Genomic DNA, 25614 nt, shown 5'->3' with positions numbered 1-25614 from the left:
AGGAGAAATAGATATAGACTTCCCGAACATAGTTTCTGAACTTCCATAAGAATAGGGGTTGTGTCTGTTTTGTACCCAAAATGTTCCTAGCAAATGTTTAAGCGTTTGATAAGTAACTGTTGAGTGAATTAATGATAGACATTAGTTCTTTTTTCTACAGCTCAAAACCTTAAGTATAATAGGCATACAGATGTTTATTAAATAAGTAAATATAATTACATAGCTAAAGAATAATAATTTATAAGTGGTGTTTTTTAGGGAAGGATCCCAGGAAAAGATGAATACCCTGATATGTTTATGTAAATTATAAGATTCCAAAAATAACTTGTATTAAAATGTTGTCATGGCATATGAAGCTCTAAAAATCAGTTATTCTGTTGTACCTAATAAGTAAGCAAACAGGAATAAAGGTGACTCAAAAGTTGAAAATGAAATTTGCTCAGGGACCACTCAAGTAAACATGGCAAGTAGAAATGTAGTAATAGGAAGCACTTTAATGAAATGTTACTTAAATACTTAAAGTATCATGGGTAGAAATGTGAAGAATTTATCTCCAATAAAGAAGTTTGTATTTGGTCCTGAGAATTATGGGCCAACTGAGATCTGACTCATTGTTTTGTGTGTTCTAAGAAGTGCTATGACAGGAAGAAAGTTGAAATTTTAGAACTGAGCAGATTCTTCTGCCTTCGGACATGTTCCCAGCCTAACTTGGTCTCTTCCTTATTGCTAGTTTCTGGTCCTGACCCTAAGGTGTGGATTGTAGACCAAATGGAGAAAGAGTCTGTCTCAGGGCCAACTTTAGATGTTGACAATGAAATGAAACATTGCACTTTTCCTCGTATGTGGAAGCACTGCAAGGCTAGAGAGGAAGACTAGTGGGTGAAAGGAAATGATTTCTGTCTGTTCTTAACTCTGGTGCACAAAATATTTGTGTTAGTATGGGGTTTTCTGAAATGGACCATATAAATCAGTGGACGATTCTTGGAGCTATTCACTCTAGCTTTGGGGCTGCTCAGTCTAAAGTTACTTCTAAAATTAAATGATTTATCAGAGACTTTTTCTTAGGCTGGTTATTCTAGCAGTTAATCTTGAAGTTGTGCTTGGTTGATCTAGAAAATTACTATTACCATATAGTTTCTTTCTTAACCTCCATCTTCTCCCACTCCAAGTTGAGGTGATACGTTGGAGAGAGAAACCAGAAGCCTCACTTCCAGGGACATCAGTTATCATTCTTTCACTAGTACTTCTGTGTGCCAGGTCTTGTACTGCATACCTAAAATACAAAAGATGAATAATGAATACCCTTCCTACATCCAAGGAGCTCTCACCTACCTCCAGTAAGCTAAAGACTGGGGGAAATTAAATGTCCTTTGTTAGAAAAGTTGGAGAACTTTGCTTTAAGTACAGCTATGATTTGTGTGAAACAGGCACATCTACAATAATTATAGAAGAGATGAATGTTCCCTTTAATATGCCACTTATACCGTTCCAGATTTCTTCACTTGGCTTTGGGCATACTTGTCTGCCTCTGTTGGTATTATTAGAAATTATTAGCAAACAACAGTGAAAGGACCACCAGTCATAGGAGCCAGAGGTTCTGTTCCCAGCTTCTTCCTTGTTTTAAAGCATGATCCATTCTGGCCAGGATAGTTGCCAGGAAATTTGTTAATATTTAAAGTTAATAATTTTGGTTCAGTCAATATTTATTGTATATGTAGTCCTGTAAGTTGAAGGTCTTTAAAAACAAGAGATAACCATTTGATTTCCCGAGGATAGTGAAAATACTAATCTTTTGTTATTTTTAGTGTGTCCTTATTGTTTTGAATTAATATACTTTCTTGAGAAAAGTAAAGATACTCAAAATGGTACAGTAGAACAGTTCCAGTTCTGTTATTAACTAGACGTATAATCTAGGGCAAGTCCTTCAGTGTCTCTCCAATACTTGTTTTGTATCTAAATAAGAGTTTTGTGCAAAGTAATTTCTAAAATCCATTTTAGTTATAAAATTTTCTAATTTAATAGTATTAGAGTTAGAAAGTATTATGTGGAAGAAGCAAGACTTTGAAACTAATGTAACCTCTGTGACCTCAGATTTAGTGCCATACAGTGTGCAGCTGCAGTGCCCAGAGCTCCTGCTGAATCCTCATCTTCTGAAAAGTTTGAGCAGTCAAATCTTCAAGTACAAAGTGAGACACCAGCCAATCATGAGTTGACAACCAATGGTCACAGTCCACCTACCTCCAAACAGATTTTACAGCAGCCCAAAGGAATAATGGGAATGTTTGCCTCTAAAGCTGTTTCTAAAACCCAAGATGTCAACAAAGAAACCAAAACAGAGACTAAAGAGGTAACAAATGTAAGTCTTCTTTAAAGGTATGTCTTTGTAGCTCAAAATGGTTAACTAGAAAAGCATTATAGTTCTAGTGGTAGTAATTTAATCACATAAGGTTCTGATATATAATAATATGTTCTAGTTTTTCTACTTTAGTCTGAATCCTTTAATTCTTGATATTCTCATCTGAAATAGTCCTTTTTCTTTCAATAAAGCTTCTCCCCAAATCCCTCCATTTCTTCTATAAAATGGCCCTGTGCACATTGCAAAATTGTTGTGTACAAGCCAATTGAAATAAAGCATACAAAAATACTTGAAAATTACAAAGTTCAAGGAATTGCGTATTAGCAATACATCATTTTGGGAACATCTTATATTCTGAACTATGCCATGTATGCTTTTCTTCTTAGTATATTTAACATTCCTGTTCTGTTTTCTGAATTTTCGCTTTTTTCTTTATCTGCTTCCCTTAGTTTTTTATTATTCACTCATATAAAGTAACTTGAAGTACACCGAGTTAAGAAGTCTCATTAAAAAACTATTTAAAAATACTCCCAAAAAGCATAACTATTGTTATTACTGTTAATCCCTTCATTGTGATTTTACAACTTCCACTTTGGGAAAGGAGAGGGGAGTGGAGAGAAAACACTGTGTGCCAGTAGTTTGATCTTTGCTTAAATCCTAACAGTTCAGTGAGGAGGAGAGATCTCCATTTTGTATGTGGTGAAACTAAGTGCTAGATTTTTTGAGTGATTTGCCTGGGTATCAGATTGCTATTAAGTGGCACAACCAGCATTCAGATCCACTTGTGATTATTACAAATGTAACATTTTAGAGGTTCTCCCCTCCACCACCCACCCCTTGTGTACCATATTGCCTTTGATCTGTTTTAATTCCATAAAACTAAGTAGTTTTTAAATATACTCAAAAGTTTAGACACATTCATGGATAGTAAGTCTGTAAGAACTATGAGCAACTAAACTTTGGAGATTAACATCGGAGGCTCTGGCCTGGATTTGTTCTTAAATCTAATGCCGACACATTTTGGCATGATTATGTAGTGATTGTGCCATCATGACACTGTGCCCTGCTATTGAAGAGATTGTTTACGATTACCACTTGAAGAACAGCCTAGATACTAGAAAAAAAATCATGTGTTTTCTGCTTTTAGGTATCTTCTGTAGGCAACAAGGCACCAGGAAAAGGGAATGTGATGAGCAATTTTTTTGGAAAAGCTGCTATGAGTAAGCATATTTTTACCTTCCTTTGATTAATCCATAAATGTTAGTATAATAACATATTTGAGGTAAAAGGCACCCTGTCCAGTTTTTGCCCATCTAGTATATCATTGTAGCCTTCCTGCATCCTAACATAAATTTTCAGTCTCCTCACCAGTAGTATATTGAATGGAAATAATCCAACTGGGATCCCTGGGTGGCGCAGCGGTTTGGCGCCTGCCTTTGGCCCAGGGCGCGATCCTAGAGACCCGGGATCGAATCCCACGTCGGGCTCCCGGTGCATGGAGCCTGCTTCTCCTTCTGCCTATGTCTCTGCCTCTCTCTCTCTCTCTCTCTCTGTGTGACTATCATAAATAAATAAAAAAAAAAAAAAAAAAAGGAAATAATCCAACTGGAACAGTGGATTTGATTTTATGGGTGAGCTGAGTTCAGTTTAGATCTCTTGGAGGGTAGTTTACTACTCCTGTTTTGACTTTCTGCCTTGAAAAGAGAATTTGTTTCATAGAGCTTTTGAAAATGGGTGACAAAATAGAAGGGAGGCTGCTTGGTTAAACAGTACAGTGTTGAGGTTAATATCCTAGGTGGTAGGGTCAGCTTGCCTCGTGTGACCATCATTAATTATTACCCCTGTCTCCCCAGGGGGATGCAAAAACAAATCTCTTGACTTTCTATAGTTATTTTTTTGCAAATTACTCCTGGTAATGAACTAGACTTCAGTATGAATTAGAAGGGCCCAGATGGTACTGGCCGTTTGAAAATAATACTTTTTGAGAAAACAAAATTGCCTTTATTTAAATTTTTTTTAAAATAAGAATTCATATGGAAAGAACCAGTAGTCACATATTTTCATACTTCTCATACCAAGTACACATCCCCCGAGGGTATGTGGCATAATACCAGAAAGAATTCAGGAGCCGCAGGATAATTATGGCACACTCTCTTGGACCATCAGTTTTACAAAGATCTTGTGGTAAGGCATTTTGTTACATGCCTATGCAAGCAAAATTAGTCAGAATTCTCCTTTCCCATGATGGTCAAATTAGTGGTTGGAGGAGGCTTTTGGGGAGATGGTGTTTGTTTGCCGTAAAAACTATCAGAGAAGGTTTTTGTGTTCTGAAAGTATATGGAAAATTTGATACTTTCAGGTTATTGGTAAGCATGTTGTATTGCAGGCAGAGTGCACAAGGAGGGCTCCCTACTTCTGTGAAAATTGATGGTGCTAAGGTCACTGGCTTGCATGGCTGATACTGGTCCACTGAACTGAATCAGATTATGTGGTTTCTTGGTGACTTTTAGGTCCACTTTTGTTTTGTTTTTTTTGTGCCTTTGTAACCAGTGAATTTAAAAATTTTTATTTCTAAAAAAAAAAAAAAATTTATTTCTAAAATATATAAGCCATGAATTTTTCCTAGTCATAAAAAAGTCAAGCCATACAGAAGTATACACTTATTTATTCATGTGTTTATTTAGGACATATTTACTGAGCAACTACTGTGTACTTGGTGCTAATATGCATGGTGATACAATGGAAAAATCTCTCCAAAGGGTGAGATCTCTGCCCTTGTCCTTAAATACTAGTAGAGACCAACAAATAAATAAAGAATAAAATACTTAATGATCGTAATTGCTAGGCAGACAATAACAATAATAGAGTGGGGAAACTGGATAAAATAAAAGATATACTTACCTAATAAAAAGAATGGCTTTAAAAAGGATCCAGGGCTCCTGGATGGCTCAGCAGTTTAGTGCCTGCCTTGGTCCCACATCAGGCTCCTTGCATGGAGCCTGCTTCTCCCTCTGCCTGTGTCTCTGCCTTTCTCTCTGTGTTTCTCATGAATAAATAATATCTAAAAAAAAAAAAAAAAAAAAAGAATGGCTTCTAAAGTTGATTTATTGAACAGATCTTTTTTAAGGATGAATGTTTAGACTAAAACGATGAATATTGGGCAGCCCGGGTGGCTCCGCGGTTTAGCACCGCCTTCAGTCCAGGGCCTGATTCTGGAGACCCGGGATTGAGTCCCACTTCAGGCTCCCTGTGTGGAGCCTGCTCCTCCCTCTGCCTGTGTCTCTGTCTCTGTCTCTCTCTCTCTCGTGAATAAATAAATAAAATCTTTAAAAAATAATAAAAATAAAACAATATTTTTATTGTATTTGACACATGACAAGATCATTGCAATGAAAATGAAGACAGTTGGATGAAAAGAGTTGTGGGGACTTTGAAGCATTTAAAACTTAATGCTGGACAATAACAAGTGTTGGCAAGGATGTAGAGAAGTCAAACCCACATACATTGCTGTGGAGAATATAAAATGATATGCTTGCTCTAAAAACAGTATGGCAGTATTTCAAAAAGTTAAACAATTATCCAACACTTCCACTCCTACATATCTACTCAAGTGAATTAAAACTATATGTCCACACAGACACTTGTACAAAAGTGTTCATAGCAGCATTATTCATAATAGCCTAAAAGTGAAACAACCCAAAGGTCCATCATCTGATGAATGAATAAACAAAATGTGATATAACCACACAATGGAGTATTACTATTATTTATTTTAAGATTGTATTTATTAGAGAGAGAGTGAGCACGTGCATGTGTGTGCACCCAGTGGGGAGCCTGATGCAGGGCTTGATCTCAGGACCTCAAGATCACAACCTAAGCCAAAGTCGGATGCTCAACTGACTGAGCCACCCAGGTGCCCCACAATGAAATATTATTGAGCCGTAAAAAAAGGAATGAGGGCAGCCCCAGTGGCCCAGCGGTTTAGTGCCGCCTTCAGCCTGGGGTGTGATCCTGGAGACCCAGGATCGAGTCCCATGTCAGGCTCCCGCACAGGGCCTGCTTTTCCCTCTGCCTGTTTTTTTTTTTTTTTTTTTTTTTCTCTCTCTCTCTCACTCTCTGTCATGAATAAATAAAATCTTAAAAAAAAAAAAAAAAGGAATGAACCCATACTATAATATGGATGAACTTTGAAACATGTGAAATGAAAGAAGCTAGACAGGAAAGGCCACATGCTATATAATTCCATTTATATAAATTTCCAGAATAGGCAAATCTTTAGAGACTGAATGTAGATTATTAGTAGATTAGTGTCATGGGCTGGGTTGGGATTGGAGAGTGACTGCTAATGGGTACAGGGTTCCTTTTTGGGGTGATGAAAATGTTCTAAAATTAGACAGTGGTGATGTTTGCACAATTAAAAACCACTGAATTTTACACTTTTTAAAAAAATTTTGCACTTTAAAAGGGTAAATTTTTTGGTATGTGAATTATCTCATTAATAAGAACTTTAATGCTTAGTATGTGAGAAAAATTACAGCTTTGATGACGAAATTAAGAGGTCATCTGTATCTTATCAAGGTGTTTCATATTTCCTTGAGTATAAGAAGGAGATGCTTTTATTTTTTATTTTTATTTTTTTTAAAGATTTTATTTATTCATGAGAGACACAGAGAAAGAGGCGCAGAGACACAGGCAGAGAGAGAAGCAGGCTCCATGCAGGGAGCCTGATGTGGGACTTGATCCCAGGTCTCCAGGATCACTCCATGGGCCAAAGGCAGTACTAAACCTCTGAGCCACCCGGGCTGCCCTAGGAGATGCTTTTTATTAGTCAAATGCTACAAATGACTTGATCATTAAGATTAAAAGAAAGAAATATGATTACATTTTCCTTAACCGTAGTCTGAGAATGTTTCAGTGAACTGCCTCTTTGCCAGCTAATTGGCCAATTGTAGTTGCATATGTGAATGAGTTGAGAGTTCCTCAAATACTGTGAAACCACAACAAAGAGTAAAAACTCTGGGTACTGAAACTGTTTGGTCACTGGTATTTTAATTAACATCAGTTTCTTGCAATTGGTAAACTCAATGCAATAGCCTCACTTTCCTTATCCCAAGAGGGAGGGAGGAAATAGTTAACAGTTTTTTGTAATTTTAAAACAACTGCTATCAATGTGATAGAAATTCTGTAACAGAATTCATTTTTTAAAAAGATTTTATTTATTTATTCATTAGAGACCCAGAGAAAGAGAGAGGCAGAGACACAGGCAGAGGGAGAATCAGGCTCCATTCAGGGAGCCCGATGCAGGACTGGATCCCAGGACTCCAGGATCATGCCCTGGGCCAAAGGCAGGTGGTAAACTGCTGAGCCACCCAGGCTGTCCCATGTAACAGAATTCAAAATGTGCATAAACTTTAAGGATATACATGCAACTTTAGAGAACTGGGTTTTTTTTGTTTTGTGTGTGTGTGTGTGTGTGTGTTTTTGTTTTGTTTTGTTTTGTTTTGTTTTTGACTATCACTTTAGTCCCTGTTCCTAACAAATTACTTGGCACATAGTAGACTATCGGGAATGATAGATTAATATTGCACGGTGAGGTTATATATCATACTGACTCGATCTCCTGGCGATGCATGTTTACTCTCGTACAATTTGGTATAAAAGTTTGAGGAGTACTGATACTTGAGAAGATCAGTTTTGAAAAGGCAGGGGAGAATGCCGTCATTCTCTGATAGATTCCACCATTCAGAATTCTTAGTAAAGTCTTCAAAAAAAATTAAATATAAACAGATTGCATGTTATACTTTTATCCATCATCTGTTCTTTCAAATACTTTATAAATTGTTATACTAAGCAGTGTATAATGGCTAAGGCTAAGGTATCAATGTTTTTTTTTTTATATATATATATATATACTATAGCTGGTTTAAGCTATTTTACAGCATATAACCAAAGCTACTTATTGAAGAACGTTAGCTGTTCCCAGCTTTGTATGAGTATTTTGTGACTTCTCTTGAAAAAAACTATTATTCATTATAGCACAAAGGCTATTCTTATATATATAATTTCTCAGATGGCTAGGCCCATCTTGCTTGCATTTCTTAGTCCTCTGCACAGCATAGTAGTTGTTTTTGTGTTTTTCAGCTTGGTGTAGAGAAAAAGGTAAGGATTTTGAGGGGTTAAAGTGACCTACATTCAAATCTTGACTCAGCCTTTTTTATCAGTGTTACCTTGGATAAGTCATGTAACTTCACATACTAATCCTTTTTAATCCTTAAAGTAATCTCATAAGTATTACTTCAGTTTGTTTTTTTTTTTTTTTTTTTTTTTTTTTTTTTTTTTTTTTTAGAGAAGATTGACCTTTAGGTCACTTACCCAGAGTAAAACAATTTGAATCAAACTTTTCTGATTCCAAAGTAGTCTTTTAATTATATATCATTAAGATAGTAGTGAGATAATAAGAGTATCCAGGTTTAAGAAGATAGAAAACAAGATCTTGGTATGAATTTCTGTTGTCACTATTTGAAAACTGTGCTCTTGGGACACATCTTTTATCCCTCAGACTCTTAATTTTCTCATCAAATAAATAAGAATGATGTTACCTCATAAAGTTGTATTTGCTTTTTGTAAGCCCTGCTTTTACTATTATTTGGCCTGGGGGCTGTGATATAATGAGGGATTAGCAAGAGGCAGAAATGAAAACAGTTATAGGTAGGGTGGTAGTTGGAAAGGAGAAATGTTCTCTGACTAGACCCTGAGTTCTGTTAAGACAGGACTGTTTTTTATCCCTTTAGCCTCTGCCTCTAACAAATTACTTGGCACTTAGTAGACTGTCAGAGGAATGATAGATTAATATTGCACGGTGAGGTTATATATCATCTGCTATACTGTATTTGTAGATAAACTTAAAGTCAATTTGGATTCAGAACAAGCAGTTAAAGAAGAAAAAATAGTGGAGCAACCTCCAGTGTCTGTCACTGAACCAAAGCTGGCAGTCCCTACAGGCCTGAAGAAATCCAGCAAAAAAGCAGAGCCTGTTAAGATGCAGCAGAAGGAAAAAAAAAGGTAGGAAAATTTTGTTGCCTGTAGGAGAAGAGCGTCTCTGCTGGGGGTGAGAAGGTCTGTTTGGGCTTATTGACATGCAGTTTTCAGTTGAGTACTAAATCCCACTTAATGCCTTAGGGATACAGCTGTATAACCAAAATGAAGAGAGAAGCTAAGTAGCTTATCTAGTGAAGTAGAACTGTGGAATCAGCCAGTTTAGATGATTTAGAGCCCAAAGCCAGAGTTTTGGGCCCCATCGATCTAAATTGATTGTCTTTTTTTCTTTACTTTGTTTTAAATTTGTGGACATAGCATAAGTGTGCCTGATTGTGTCTGTTTTGCACTTCAGATTGCCAAGTGAAGGGTTGCTGTTTCCAGTTAAATTTAAGAGAAAAAGTTCTTTGTTTTCTTTTTATATCAATGAGTTTATTTTTCAAGTGGTAAAATGTAATTAGAAAAGAAAATAAAAAGCACACAAGCTGTTAAAAATGGATCCAGGAATTTGAGACACTACCTCATAGTTGGTAGGAATTAGTCTGTTGAAAGAAATTCTAAAGACACTGTCAGCACTGATAGGCCCAGAAATACTTGACTTTTGTAGCAAGACTGGGGCTACTCTAGTAGAAAACATCAACAAAATGCTGAAGTTCCAAAGGGTCAAGGCTCTGTCCAGTGGGCCTTACCTCCTAGGAATATGTGATGTGGTTGGATTAAAATGTCACTATCCCATGGGAAAGGCACTCATGGTTGATGGCTATAGCCAGGTTACAGCCATTTCATTACCAAGTATGATGTTAACTGTATGTTTTTAGTAGATGCCCTTTACCAGACAGAGGCAATCCTTTTCTATTCCTAGTTTGCAGAGAGGTGTTGTATGAGTGGGTGAATTTTGACAGATGCTTTTTCTACATTTATTGAGATGATCATTTGATGTTACTGTTAAGGTGGGGAATTTACCTTAATTGGTTTTAAAATGTTAAACCAACCTTGCATTCTTGAGATAAACCTCACTTTGGTCATAATAGGTTATCCTTTTTATAAATTGTTGGATGCTATCTGCTAATATTATAAGGATATTTTTGCCACTGTATCTGTGAGGGCTACACATCAGTTATTTTCTTTTCTGATAATGTCTTTATCAGATTTCAGTATCAAAGTTATGCTAGCCTCATAAAATTAGTTGGGAGCAGTGTCCTTCTGTTTTCTGAAAGAGTATAAGATATACATTATTTTTTTTTTTCGTTAAAGGTTTGATAAAATTCACCAGTGAATCCGAGCCCAGAGTTTTCTTTGTGGGAAGGTTTATTTTATTTATTTGATTTTTAAAAATAGAGCTATTCAAATTTTCTTGTTTCTTGTTGGGTCAGTTTTGCTTATCTTTTTAAAGGAATTTATTCTAAGTTGTTGAGTTTATTGCCATAAAGTTCCTAATACAGCTTTATTCTTTGAGTATCTGTAGAATCTGTACTTATCACTACAGATTCCTTCATTTTTTCATTCCTAATATTGGCAATATATAGTTTTGTCTTCTTCTAATCAGGGTTATAAAAGGGTTTATTAAATTTATTAATCGTTAGCCCCAAAATAACAATTTTTGGCTTTAATTTTTTCTATTTTATTTCATTGATTTCTGCTCTTTGTTATTTTTTCTTACTCATTTGGCGTTTAATTTGTTTTTTTTTTCTAGCTTGAGTTAGAAAGGTAAATTGATATTTAAAGTTACATAAGAAGTAAGTTACTTGAAGATAAAAACTATGTCTCATACATATTTGAGTAGTGTGATAGAGTATCCAGAGGAGCTAACTAATGTCAAGATAGAGTCTAGGTTTTTATTATGTCATTAGAATCACCTTAAGGTCTTAAGTCTATACCTTTGCCCATATTTCTCTTTAAAATATTTATCTCCCTTTTTTATCTGATACACTTCCACTTAGCTTTCAGTTTTCAAATAAGAGTTTTGTCCCATAGCATTTTATTCATCCAGTAATATTTATCACATTGTCTCCTGTGTATTGGTTTTTATTTCTCTTGCCAGAGCTTCTTGAGAACAGTATTTTCTTCATCTTTCATCCTCGGTGTTTAGCAAAGAGCCTCTGTATACGTAGTAGCTGCTTATTTAATGCTTGTTGAATGATTGAAATGCCAATAGAAGTAAGAAGGAATTTGTAGTGATTCTTTATGAATTGGTGAGTAGCTTCTAATGATCTATATAGAGAGCTAGAAAAATGTTTAATTCTGGTCACCCCATGAAGAGACTAGGTTGTCAACAGTATATCCTTAAAAAGAATCCTTATTAGTCTACTTTGACTCTTCTGTCTTCTGGAATTAAGACCATGAGTTATGAAGCAAGACTCATAATAGCATATAAATACTCATATTTTTATTTTGTGTAACATGCTTAAATTTTTCCTGAATAGTAACAGGGGGAAGCGAGTGGAGTTATCTGATGATGAAACAAAAGAAACTGAAAATATGAAGAAAAAGAGGAGAAGAATCAAACTTCCTGAGTCTGATAGCAGTGAAGATGAAGGTGAGCATTGCTATTAATTTTTGGCTAATGGGATTGTCTCAGTCAGGCTGCTATAACAAAAATACCACACACTGGATAGCTTAAATAAGACAAATTTGTTCCTCACAGTTCTGAAGACTGAGAAATCCAAAATCAAGGCACTGTCTGATGTGTAGTTCTGGATGAGGAGCTCTCTTCCTATTTTGTAGGATACCTTCTTGCCATATCTTCACGTGGTAGAGAGAGAAATCCTCTCTCTTATATGGACAGTAATCTCATTCCATTAATTACTTCCCCCACGGCCTCACCTCTAGATAACATCACTTTAAGGATTAGAGCTTCAGCATATGAATTTTGGGGAGCACAAACATTCAGTCCGTAACAGGAGTCAATTCTTATGATGCTCAGGGAGTTAAGAAGTAATTTATTATAGATCACAGTAACAGTAGCAATCCTAGTTTTGTGAGACATATAGCACCATTAAAGTCTCCATTAGCCTTTTGACCAGAACTGTCATTTTCTGGTAATGTGCCAAAATAACAAATATGAAAGAGAATAAGGATTATTATTATATATATTATCAAAGACCTTTTCTCTTTAGAAAATGAAATGGGGATATGCTTTTGGCCAACTTCATGTCAGTCTTTTAAAATGGGTAATATGGTAGGCATCAAGGGTGGAGGTGGTACAGTGGTGTTCTGCACCACATAAGTATAACTGTGCTAAGATTAAAAATCTATAGTTCATTGTTGAAAGGGAACCATAAACCCTTTCAGTTTCAGGCTGTGGGCTCTATTTTAAGATAAATAGAATAAGGACAAGATTCTTACCTGGAAAATTAATGTGCCTTTTCAAAGAATATCAAGTATTCTAATACCAAGATCTCTTCCCAAAGAGTGTAAATGTGTAAATGAAGGTGTAAAGAAAGAATAGGCTGCTATGGAGAAAGATGCCTTGGTTGAACTGATACGCCAGATGACTTCTACCCTGCTTTGAGAACAGTGATGAAAAGCTTGAGTTTCTGTAATCAGTTCTCCATGATTTTTTGCCATGCTGGGTATAAAAGATTTTGAGGGGTTAGAGAAATCTAAATCTAGTCCAAAGGAATTCAGCAAAAGGTACAAAGACAAACTGATGCTAAAAGAGATTAAAGAAGAATAACAAATATGGAAAAAAAAAACTGTTCTGCTGTTGTGGGACAAAATAAACTGGCTAGACTCTACTCTTACCAGAAACTGCTGGAAGATCTGAAAATGGCAGAGGAGGCTTCCCCAAAGCAACTCAGCAACGGTATATGTACAAATGAGTGAAAAACCAAATTGTATAAACAAATGACTGTAATGCAAAAGAGATGAACAGACCTAAGAAATTACACAAGGAAATTAAATCTGTGATAGAGGTACATCTTTGACTCTTCAATGGATTTAGATCCTAATAGCCATGCTTACATGTTGGAGGTTATAGGCTTTTTTTATTAATTTAAATTCAATTGCCAACATATAACACCCAGTGCTCATCCCATCAAGTGCCCTCCTTAGTGCCTGTCACCCATGGAGTTTATGGCCTTTGATATCCTGTGAGAGGTATAGTGCCTACCAGAGCTGTGATTATTTAATGACTTTGGAATAGGTAGAAATAGGGCATTGTGAGCATCCCAGAGCGACAGTTGCTATATACTCATTGCATGTGCTTTATCAAAATGCTTTAACCAAGACTACTGAAAAGAAGATACCCAAACATGTGGATGCAACAAGAACCATCAAGAAACATTCTGACTAGTTAAGAATTATGGAGAAATGGAGGCAACTCCATGCAGATACATGGGGAAAATAATTAGGAAGTAACAGAGATATGTGCTAATTGGAATAGTCTTCCCTATTTCAACCAGGAAAAGGCCTTGGGGAAGATTCTGGAAGAGTCTTTCAAGCCAGCAGCCTAATGTACTAGAAAAGGTAAACTAGATACTTTCGTGAAAGGAGTCACCTCTAAGTCAAGGAATTACTGTGGTTAAGCACTCATTATGTACTTCTGAAATATCTCTGTAGTTCTGATCCTTAGCCCACAAAAATAGTACCTGTGGGTGATTAGAAATATGAGTGGGGCTATTAGTTTGGAAAGAAGAGAGAAGAAATGTGATAGAAGTGGATAACCCATAATAATAGATAATATAGGGACGCCTGGGTGGCTCAGTGGTTTAGCACCGCCTTTGACCCAGGGCGTGATCATGGAGTCCCGGGATCAAGTCCCGCATCGGGCTTCCTACATGGAGCCTGCTTCTCCCTCTGCCAATGTCTCTGCCTCTTTCTCTCTCTATGTCTCTCATGAATAAATAAATAAAATCTTTAAAAAATAATAAGACTATAGATGAGAGGCTCAGATTTTTTATCTAGAAAAGATAATTAGGATCTGACTAAATACATAAACCTTTGCCATTTTATTCCTGAATTGTTTGTCTCAAAGCCAATGGGCTTTTATTTTAAACCTTCACATAGTCTCTAACCTATTACCATTTTATTACCAGTATATACTATTCAGTATGCTGACTTCAGCTAGAAATTAGTAGATGAGCAACAGGAGTAAGGGAAATGGCAGAGACTTTGGAGTCAAACAGACCTGGGTTTAAATCTTACCTCTGCCACTTACTGTGTGACTTTAGGCAGATTGTTTAATTTCTCCACTTCCTTGTTTCCCTATCTCTAAATTGAGGATGTTATCGCACACTGTGTAGGTTTTTTATGAACATCAAGTAAGATACATCAACAGTGCCAGGACAGTGGTTGATATAGCAGGTTTTCTTACAGTTCACCCCACTTTTTCTATGGAGGTGTTCTGTAAGTGCTAAACAATAGTAAGTCTCTTAGAAATTCTGTTCAACTTCATCTTTAACTACTCAGGGGACTTTTCCTTTGTTTCTCTTCATGGCAGTCATAGCACCTTTAGCAATTCTACGTACTCTGTTTATAAAGCAAGAGAGGCCAGACCCAGAAAGAAATCACATTAAGAGTAATGTCCACATTGCTAGAAAGAAATAGGTTTAACTGATATGTTTAAGTTTTTGCTGACATTTTCAGTTTTTGCAAATTGCTTATGGAGAATGTTAAGCAAATGACCTTCCTCTTTTTAGAGTCATATAAATAGTTTAAAAAATTTCCTAGGAACCTATGACTGATTTCCAGGAATTGTAATTATCTCTCTCTGCCATAGAACTCATTGATTAAACAGTGATTACATTGCTGGATCCCTGAAATTAGTTTTACCACAGTTCTTATTCTGCCCCGATAAAGGTTGCTTTCCTGGGGTAAGTGTTAGCATTTACCATCTGAGTACCTTTTCATCTGAAGGGCTGCAAATTCATTACAAATATTTTTAAAATACACTAATGTAAAACATTCCTTATGCTTATGTCTCTAAAAATATATCAAGGGAGAATGCCCTGATGGTAAAAACTAAAGTAGATAAACATGGGTTATAGCATATGAATGTGGCCAAATTTTTAAAAATCTTTGAATCTCAGGTAAATAAAATAATGGAAATAGTGATTTTTGTTGGGTTATTATGAAAATGAATGATTAATGTTTGTAAAGCCCAGAAGATTCTAGTTGTTTTCCCCATCCTTCCTTCCTTAAAATATTTTACTTAAAAGATTTTCTTAAAGTGAGACACAATTTGAAAAATTAAATAAAATAGAAGTTTTGTAATAGATAGTAACCTTTCCTGTCTGACTCATCTAATTGACTGATGCTTCTCTTGTCGACTTTTCTCCCATCTGCCTTCCATCTTCTGGGAATTTGTTGAAAATTCTTATTCATTACAAGTTCCTGGCTCTCTCTTTTCTCTTCCCTGTTATAGTGGGGATAGGGGTGGAGGGGCAGGTTCACAGCATTTCATTCCTTTGCCATCACCATCATTGTAATGATTCTCTTTTGGGGGATGTGGGAAGGGAGAGGGACGTTTATGCTGACTCTTCTTTGACCCAGAAGCCCCTCATCCCAAATTTAGTTCAGAAAATGATTGTTTTCCTTTATTAAAAATACTGTGTTCAGTGCCAGGGGAATTGTGGTGTCTCTGCCTCTATGGAGGTTAGAGTCAGAGGGGGAGCTAGATAAACAAACAGTTCCATACAGTGTCGTGAGAGGGGTCTTAGAGGGTGCCACTAGGATTAAGTGTTTTTGTGGTTACTGAAGTGGAAATAGAATTAAAACTAAATTTATTACTGTGAGTACTCTGGATTCCTTTTCTTTGGCTTCCTCACTGTGTAAACTTTCCTCCTGCCCCTGTAAAACATGTGACACAGTTTTCTTAATTGCTATACCTTTAGAAAAATAGAAGCTTGGTTCTGTTATTTGACTTTGCTCTTGCTTACTTGAGCTCCTGTCATGTTCTCTAGCTTCCCACAGCTGGGTTGCTAGCTGGACCACTTTCCTCATATGTTTCTGACTCTTGCTTCCCAGAGCTTATAAAGTTTTGGGGCCCATTTCATACTGAAGTGTATAATTTATTGTTTCATTCTGGCTCTTGTTGTACTTCACCTCTTTAGGTCATTTGGCCTTGAACCCTCCAGTGTCATAATTTTTAACACTGACCTAATCAGTTGGGAGAATTTCAGATCCAAGACTTGTGCTAAGAATTTGAATACAGCCAGGAGATTCAGGGAGCAGGTGAGGCTAAGCAGCTACCCAGTCTTTTTACCAGCAATTTCTTTGTGATGATTAAGCAATAGGTCAGCTGAGGATTTTCACTTCCTCTCTCATGGACTTTATACAAGACCAGTATTTCTGGAACTGTTCCGGAATGGTGGGATCCTTCTGGTGATTCTCTCTCTTCTCGGGTGATACCACTTCCAGGTCAATATTTCTTTCCTAAAAGTGTTCTTTCCTGCCAATCTCACTGTAGGAGAACAGTGTACCAAAATTACTAGAAATAATTGCCCTATACAATATTGAGCCAGTTTAAGTTGTTAGAATTATAATTGTGAATATTTCAAAGTGGTTTTTCTTCTAAAGTTTATGCTCTTAAAGTCAGCTGGGAATTTTTGATCTAACATGTTAGGTGATTGCAAATAATCTTTATATCACAGTCCCAAAGACTGTGATATAACCCGAGCATGGAATATTTGGTATAATCCGAGCATTATATCCACTTAAAGAAAATGTCTGCCCTTAATGGTGAGGCAACACAGGATAGTTGGGATAGTAAGGCTGTGGCATCAGACTGACTGAGGTTGAAAACCTCTTGCCTCAATTACAAGCTCTGTGATCTTGGCAAGTTAATTAACCTCTTTGAATCTCTTTTTACTCAACTGTAATGTGTGAATAATAATATTTGTCTCTTAGGGTTGTTGTGAGAAAAAATGAAATACAAGCGGAATACATGACACATGTACATGATCAACAGATATTTGTAAAACAACTTTATATCCTGACTTTCCTGTAAAGTAAAAAGTTTAGATAAGATGATCTCTAAGGTATATTCCAGCTTTAGTAATTCTTAATTCTCTCGTTTTCTTTGTATAAAATTAAGAAAATGTGTTTCTTTTTTTTTTTTTTTTAAAGATTTATCTATCTATTCCAAGGAGAGAAGGAGACAGAGAGTGAGCAGGGGAAGGGGCAGAGGGAAAGAATCTTCAGGCAGAGACCCAGAGGGAGCTCCATCCCACAACCCATGAGATCATGACCTGAGCTAAAACCAAGAGTCGGACACTTAACTGACTGAGCTACCTAGATGCCTGAAGAAAAAGTGTATTTTAAAGATATATAACTGCAGAGCCCTTGGTTGTCATGAATTACTGCTTGCAAAATGTCTTTTGTTGGATGTGGAAGTTTAAAAAGCCACTGGAGAAGGTATTGTACCACATAGTACCACAGCTCTCTCTCTTATCTAAGCTTATTTCATTATTTCAGTTATAGCAGATTCTCCTGGGGATTATGAAGCTGAGTCACCATCCCCACCTCCTCCTCCTTCTCCACCTCCTGAACCAGTGCCAAAGACTGAGCCAGAGCCTCCTTCCGTCAAGGTAAAACTGTACTGGGATGGTTGCCTTTCCATCTGTCCTTTGTCTCCCAAGGATCTGAAACTCCTTTGCTGAATCAGATGCTGCTGTACATTTCACAGATACCAGTAGAGGGCTCTTGTCTCATTTTGCTCTTCTGTAGGTACTATAGACTGGCATTCCCTCTCTTCTCACCTGAAGTGAGAGTTTGGCTAAAGGGGCAGAATCCTAGGAAGGTTGCAGAGGTCAGGCCTGGGAGTTTTGTTTTTCATGACTTCTAGCATCAGGACTGCTGTGCTACCCAACTCCTGTTGAAATTGTGCAAAATAAGGTCTTGCTTGCAACTTATATACATTTATTGCTCTTCATGAACTCTCCTGGAACAGGGCAAGGTGAGAAAAGCTGGTAACAAATGGGGAAATACAGTTTTGAATGATCTTCAACTGCACCTTGTCTGTATCTATTAGTGTAGATAATGAAGAGTTGAGGAAAGGGGTGCTAACAAGTTTTTTTTTTTTTCCCCTTTTATGACTATTAGTTTTCCTTAATTATATTAAGACTGTTATTTAAATTTTGCACTGATTTATTCATTAGCTGAAGAGAAAATGGATAAAAGACCAGTGAAGATGAAAGGAAATTGATACTAGTAATAACCTATGTGAGACTAAATTAGATGGAGGCAATGTTGCAGTGTCGAGGCTGAAATAGCAAGTATCTACAGCAAGGGGGGGATGCCTTGGAGACCTCTCATGTGGTTTAGGGGCCTTCCCTTTTGCTCCCATAATGTCTGCCACCGCCCTCCATTAAAGACCTTACCACAGTGAACTGCGGAGGTCTGTTTGTCTTATTTCTCTCCCCGACTGAGTCCTTGTCCTATTGGTCTTTTCAGCCATGGGGCCGACACTACTCAACCAAAGTTTGTTGACTGAATGAACAGTTTTGTTGTTGTTTTTTAGATTTTTGAATTTATTGATGAGAGACAACAGAGAGAGGCAGAGACATAGGAAGAGGGAGGAGAAGCAGGCTCCATGCAGAGTGCCCAATGTGGGACTCGATCCTGGGACTTCAGGATCACACCCTGAGCCAAAAGGCAGAAGCTCAACTATTGAGCACCCAGGCATCCCCAAATGAACATAGTTCTTTGCTGAATGTGCTTCTCATCTCATAAACAATTAAACATCCAGCTTGCGTGTATAAGAACAGAACTTGTCTGAGTGGTAGGACTAGTCCTGAAAGGAAATGGGTAGAGTTCCTCATTCAACTTTTTATCATCATGGAATAAATATTTGGAGAGTGATTGTTATAGATTAAAAAGCTTTTGTTATTCTTCTCTATAGATTAATTGGTTGGCTGGATGTTGTAACCTCTGATCTCCCTGTGATTTTTTTTTTTTTTTTTAAAGAGCTCAAGTGGAGAAAAAAGAAAACGAAAACGGGTGCTGAAATCAAAAACCTTTGTGGATGAGGAAGGCTGCATAGGTAAGAGTTTTTGGCTCCAAATCTAGAGATAGAGCTATTACTGTAAAGAGGCTTCGTAATCTCATACAGAGCAGTGCTCCTTGAACTTGAGTGTGCACATGACTCATCCCTAAGTGAGGCCGTGCTGCTGGTCTGTGGCACACACTCTGAGTAGCAGAGTATAGAGAACACTACAACTAAAGTCAGGACGTGGGTCCTTATTTGGGCCGTATGCTATAGAAATGAGCTTTGAGATCTTGGATGAAAGTCACATCACCTCTGGTGGGGAGTTTCTTGATCTATGGAATGGATGTAAAATATCCATTTTTTATGTGTATGTGGAGTTGTGAAGATGCAGATGAAGAAACATTTAAAAACCACTTTTGGGGCACCTGGGTGGCTCGGTCGGTTGAGCGTCTGACTCTTGATTTTGGCTTAGGTCATGATCCTAGGGTCATAAGATCGAGATTGGTATCAGGTTCCCTATTTAGCAGGGAGTCTGCTGGAGATTCTTTCCTTCTGCCCCTCCCCACACCTGCTCGTTCTCCGTGTATGTGTGTGTGTGTGTGTGTTGTGTGTGTGTCAAATCTTTAAAAAAAACACACACACACTTTCAAGGTGGAAATAGTACCAACCTAAGATGTTACAGACGTTGAGAAACTTTTTTTACAATGGTTGTTTTATACATTTGAACAGTGGAAAAGAAGCCCCACAGATGATGAGACTCTGAAGAGAGTCAAGAGTCTTCTTGGTATTTTGTCCCATTTGTTCTACAGAGGGGTTTGACTCTTCCACATCACTTCCTTTGTTTCCTGTTTGTAAGTCACAGGCTTTCTATGGTGACCTAGAGAGGTATTAGAATTTAGACTTTGAGTTATAAGTGATTCTCCAGCCATTGCTTAAGCTTATCTTACCCTTCCCTAGTTGAGCCAAGTTTCTGTGGGCCTTTCACCATGCAACCTCCAGTCCTGGTGCTGTCTTTCTCTGTTTAGAGAAGGTTGTGGGCTTAGGCTCCTGAACCTCTTATAAGTTGGCTAACTCATAATTGTAGTTTCTCCCTTCCTGTGGCACTTGCTCTCCTAAAGTATTTTTTCCCTTTCTTGATTTTCCTTTTCTGGTTCAAAACTTACATCCTAAAAAGATTGATCAACTCCAAAGAATCCACTTTTTCTAGGATATGTAGTTGTGAGAACTAGTGTGAGCTCCATCTCATTGTTCCCCCACCTCCCACCCCTCTGAAAAGGCCTGTGCTGTTTTAATCGTAGCAGATGATCAGGGAATAAAATTCCTTACATGTGGAAATTTGTCTTTTCAGTGCCAAATTTTTTGTGAGCCTGTGAATTCTGGACTTTGAGCAGGGTTGGATTTTTGGTTTTTCGTTCTGTTTGGTTTTGTCTGCTTTCAGTCTTTTGATAGTATATTCTCAGGCCTTTTTTTTTGTTTGTTTGACTATTGGTGATATTATATATATTTACTATTGAAATTCTTATTTTTCTTTTCTTTTAAATTTAAGAGGACAAAAGGCTCAGTGCCAGTTTTTTCCTCCTTCTACCCCAAAAGAAAAACGTGAGATATATCATTGTGAGCATTCACTGGGAGTTTGTGGCTAATTACCTATTGCTTTGTTCAAAACAGTACTCAAGTTTGGGCCAGGTATAGGATGTGGGCTTTTTGCACTCCTGTCTCCAGACAGGACTATAAAGAGCCTTGGATGCAACAAAGAAAACTGTGCTCACATAGCACTTTTTTTTTTTTTTTTTTTTAAGGTTTTTAGTCCAAACTCAACCAATGAATCTTGGCTCCTGTTACCAACAAAGGAGTTGTGCTTTCCTCTCTCTGTTTGGACTATTCCAAGTGTACCGGCATAGGGGGCTTGCCCTGTCCTATGTTGGATCAGAGTTGGTATGGGGGTTTTAAAAACTGATCTTTCCCTTTTTGTGATTTTGCTGCAGGGACTAGGGATTTGAGCCCCTGAGATAAGTTTGGGGTAGACTTCTGGATGAGGTGGATTTCCAAGAGCAAAACGTTTGAATGGAGAATAATTCTGATATTACCCACATTAATTGGGTTGTCTTGTGGCAGCATAGACCAGTTGCATGTTATTCAGTTAAAATAAAATAAAAGTTCTATATCTTTAAGTTGAAATCTCCTTTGTCTTGTAATTTGAAATAACTACAGCTTTCAATATAGAAATCCTTCTTTTAGCTCTCGGTGTATACCACATGTGCTGCTTAAGAAACTTTGTCAGTGTTGCCCTCACTGGTTTTTAACAACCCCCCCGCCAAGCAATGCATTGCACAGATTGGCAATGAGACAACCAGTGGTTTCAGTAATAAGTAATGAAATAATGAGCTAATTGATTTTAGAGTTTAATATTATAGACCTGCTGCCATTTGAATACAAAATACAGCTTATGAAGGAGCAAGTCTTACGCTAACAACTACTAGTAAGTTGTTTCTTTTCTATATCTGCATGTGACTCTCATACTTTCCTAATTGAAGATACTGAGTAAATAGTAGCTCATAAGTTTGTTCCAATAATCTTTTCAATTTGTCTATAAGATGGTGGTAGTGTTCAGGGATCATAATTGCTGAACCTATAGGTATGCCATGGGAATTCCTTAAGTATCTTAGTGCAACATTTCTCAAACTTGTCTAAGTATATGCATTATTTGAGGATCTTGATAAAATCTAAATTCTGATTCAAGAGGCCCTTAGGCAGGATCTGAAATTCTGCATTTCTAGTAAACTCATGGGAGGTTCTAATGCCTCTGGTCCGTGGAGCACAGTTGAGTAATAAGGCCTTAGAATACTTGTGTGTGTGCGTGTGCGTGTGCGTGTGTGTGTGTGTGTGTAGCACCTCTAAGTTGACAGGAATCAACAAAATGAATTCTAGGCTCTTGAAAGTAATGACAGATCCTAAAAACTCTTAAGGAGGGAATCATTAATTATTCAACCTTAGTGGGATTAGATGGGTACAGAGAAAGGAAGCTCCACTGCCAACAGCCAGTTTACCTCTAATATGACTTTCCCATTATGAGGGGGAAAAATAGCATGGAGGGGTACTTGCCCTAAGATTACTAGGTGCATCCGTACTTTCTGTGAGGCAGTGTTACCCCATTTTACAGGGGAGGAAAGAACAGTGATTGTCAAAGTGTGGTCCCCAGACCAGCAGCACCAGCATTCCCTGAGAACGTGTTAGAAAAGTGAATTCTCAGGCAGCCCGGGTGGCTCAGCAGTTTAGTGTCCCCTTCAGCCCAGGGCCTGATCCCGGAGACCCGGGATAGAGTCCCACATCAGGCTCCCTCTGCCTTTGTCTCTACCTCTCTCTCTCTCTCTCATAAATAAATAAAATTTAAAAAAAAAGAAAAGCGAATTCTCAGTTCTATCCCTGACCTACTGAATCTGAAACTCTGGAAATACAGTCCAGCAATCTGTTTGAACAAGCCCTGTAGGTGATCCTGATGCACATCAGAAGTTTGAGAATATATAAGTGACAGACTGATACTAGTTCTTTTTTTTTTTTTTTTTTTGGCAGAAGGACACACTTTATTGAGCCCCTCAAGCCTAGTTCCAGACTGATACTAAAATGCAGACATGTTTGATTCCAAAGCCACTGCCTCTAGAACAATTTGACTTGTATCAAATTGTATATATTTTATTAAATATATTTATTATATATAATAAATAAATTTATTAAATATAAATTTATTAAATATAAATAAAAATATAAATTAAATATAAATTGTATATTTTATTAAAAAGAACAATCAATAATTGATTAGGAGCACCTGCGTGGTTCAGTTGGTTAAGTGTCTGCCTTCAACTTGGGTCATGAATCTGGGGTCTTGGGCTCGAGTTCTGCGTTGGGCTCCCTGCTTGGTGGGGAGTCTGCTCTCTCCCTCTCCCATTGCCCCTCTCCCCCCGCATGTTCTCTCTCTCTTTCAAATAAATAAAATCTTTTAAAAAAATAAATAATTGGGACACCTGGGTGGCTCAGCAGTTAAAGCATCTGCCTAGGGGATCCCTGGGTGGCTCAGCCTGCCTTTGGCCCAGGGCGGGATCCTGGAGTCCTGGGATGGAGTCCCACGTTGGGCTCCCAGCATGGAGCCTGCTTCCCCCACCTCCTGTCTCTCTCTCTCTCTCTCTCTCTCTCTCTCTCTCTCTCTCTCTCTCAGTGTGTGTGTCTATCATGAATAAATAAATAAATCTTAAAAAAAAAAAATCTGCCTTTAGCTCAGGGTGTGATCCTGGGGTCCTGGGATCGAGTCCCACATCAGGCTTCCTGCATGGAGCTGCTTTTTCTTCTGCCTGTGTCTCTGCCTTCCCGTCTCTCTCTCTCTCATATAAATAAAATCTTTATAAAAATTAATTAATTAAGTGCTTGAACCTATTATTGTTCTTTAAGTGGAAAAATACCTTTCACTTCAATTGTTTGAGCATTTATTATGCATATTAGGTTACTGTGTTCAACCAAGAGGAGATGTTTTCCCTTATTGCTTCTCTTCAACCTCTGGCTGCAGCCATTAAGGCTGAGAAAGAATTTAGAGGTTAATACAACTGGTTATACAGCTGCTGCAGCTCTCTCAAGTCACAGGAAGGTGGCATTGTACTGTTTGGTTTGTGTACCACAGTAATACTAAAGAGACCCTCATCAGTCTGACCTCATTGTTGGAAGTTATTGCTTGTGCCCTTTTCAGCTTCTTTGTACTGACTGCTCACTGATATACTTCTTTTCAAAGTTTTCCTTTGGGGAGGGGTCAGTGAATTTTATTGATGTAAGAGAAGGCAAAATATGCCTTTGGCTGATAGGGAGTTAAAAGAATTGGTAACTTTGGTTTCTCATTTTATTATTGTCCTTACTTAAAACTATCAAGTTTGTCCTATGATTGAATTTGCTTGGGGCAGTTAACTTTATGATGTAGACCACTGCTAAGTCTTGGGTCATTCAGACCTAAGAATCAAACAATTGAGTAATCTATAATTCTTTGTACTTGGGATATACAGAGTGGGTGATATCAGGATAGAACTAGCCAGGAGGGTCCATGACTGTGCGCCCAGCTAGACAGAATGGGGACTGGCATATAGAGCAGAAATTAGGGCCAGGGAAACCAGCAGTGGACATAGGCAAGCACTGTTGGCCAGGGAAGTGAAACTGAAGAAGTCAAGGGATAGAGGTAGAAGTAGAAGTAGGTATCTGAAATATAGACAGTTCCAGTGCAGAATTTAGGAAGTTAGCTAGCATAGACCAGGACCCAAATGCAGAATTTGGGCAATCAAATGATAATGGCCCATTGAAAGGCATGGGACATAGCAGTGAGACAGTTAGGATGAATGTTGGTTCTGAGGCCATGTGAGCTCAGGATTTGTACTTCCTACCTGTGGCCGGATGTGATCTCCTGGTGGGAGAAAGCTTTGGTACCAGGTGAGCACACTCGCCTTGATCAGAGGGTCTTAGGGAATCAGAGTGAATGAGACATCTCATTCTCTTAATAGTAGTGCTCTAAATGACTTGACCCATTCCTATCCCATTTTTTCCTTCTTCTGCCAGTGACTGAAAAAGTCTATGAGAGTGAATCCTGCACAGATAGTGAAGAAGAACTTAAGATGAAGACCTCCTCCATACACAGACCCTCCACTATGACTGTGAAAAAAGAACCCAAAGAAGAACGAAAGGGCCCAAAGAAAGGGACTGCTGCTCTGGGCAAAGCCAACAGACAAGTATCCATCACCGGCTTCTTCCAGAGGAAGTGAACAGCCATCTCTGTTAGTTCTGAGGTGTGGAGTGGTCAAGGGAGAAGACCAAGGCAGAGTCTCACTTACTGTGTAAGTTCATCCTGTGCCTCACCTTGCCTGTATCAAAAGACTTCTTCCATCCTGTGAGCTTTACACTGTTTCTGGTTTTAACCAAAGGGAAAGCACCTGGAAGCAAGAGGCAAAAAGAATATTTGAGAAGCTGTTATGTGTTCTAAGGACATTTTTTTAAGCACAATCTTTGACCTGTTCTGGAGAAGAATTCACTCCAAAAATAAATTATAACAGGTTTCAGAATTATCACTGAAGCTAGTTAGTTGCTCATTCACTGGGCCCTACCTACCCTGCGCCCTGAGCACTTATGGCTCAGGAAGTATTCCTCCTTGTTCCTTTGCATTCTGTGGACTTGTGTGGGTCTTCATTTATCCCTGAAGTTTACTCGACATGTTTACCACTCCCCCTGTAACCTCTTTCCCACTACCGTACTTCTGTGTGAAGCCATTTTCTGT

At 37.8% G+C, this 25614-nt stretch overlaps 1 protein-coding gene across 13 annotated transcripts in view; it reads left to right on the top strand.

The window, feature by feature from the left end:
• Nucleotides 1-25405, top strand: part of POLD3 (DNA polymerase delta 3, accessory subunit) — a 51128-nt gene extending 25723 nt beyond the window's left edge. For 7 of the 13 annotated variants that reach the window (XM_049098871.1, XM_049098868.1, XM_049098867.1 and 4 more), the window contains exons 6-13: nucleotides 2092-2356; nucleotides 3504-3576; nucleotides 7588-7701; nucleotides 9253-9418; nucleotides 11815-11927; nucleotides 17807-17919; nucleotides 19298-19373; nucleotides 24903-25405. In XM_049098871.1, the coding sequence (XP_048954828.1) occupies nucleotides 2092-2356; nucleotides 3504-3576; nucleotides 7588-7701; nucleotides 9253-9418; nucleotides 11815-11927; nucleotides 17807-17919; nucleotides 19298-19373; nucleotides 24903-25105 (1123 nt within the window). In that variant the 3' untranslated portion in view covers nucleotides 25106-25405. The remainder of the gene's footprint in view (nucleotides 1-2091; nucleotides 2357-3503; nucleotides 3577-7587; nucleotides 7702-9252; nucleotides 9419-11814; nucleotides 11928-17806; nucleotides 17920-19297; nucleotides 19374-24902) is intronic. The other 6 variants (XM_049098869.1, XM_049098866.1, XM_049098874.1 and 3 more) reach the window with 3 other exon arrangements.
• Nucleotides 25406-25614: the final 209 nt, after the last annotated feature.

Source organism: Canis lupus, chromosome 21, assembly GCF_003254725.2.
Source record: "Canis lupus dingo isolate Sandy chromosome 21, ASM325472v2, whole genome shotgun sequence".
Lineage (NCBI taxonomy): Eukaryota > Metazoa > Chordata > Mammalia > Carnivora > Canidae > Canis > Canis lupus.
This window is presented reverse-complemented; position numbering and strand designations above follow the sequence as displayed.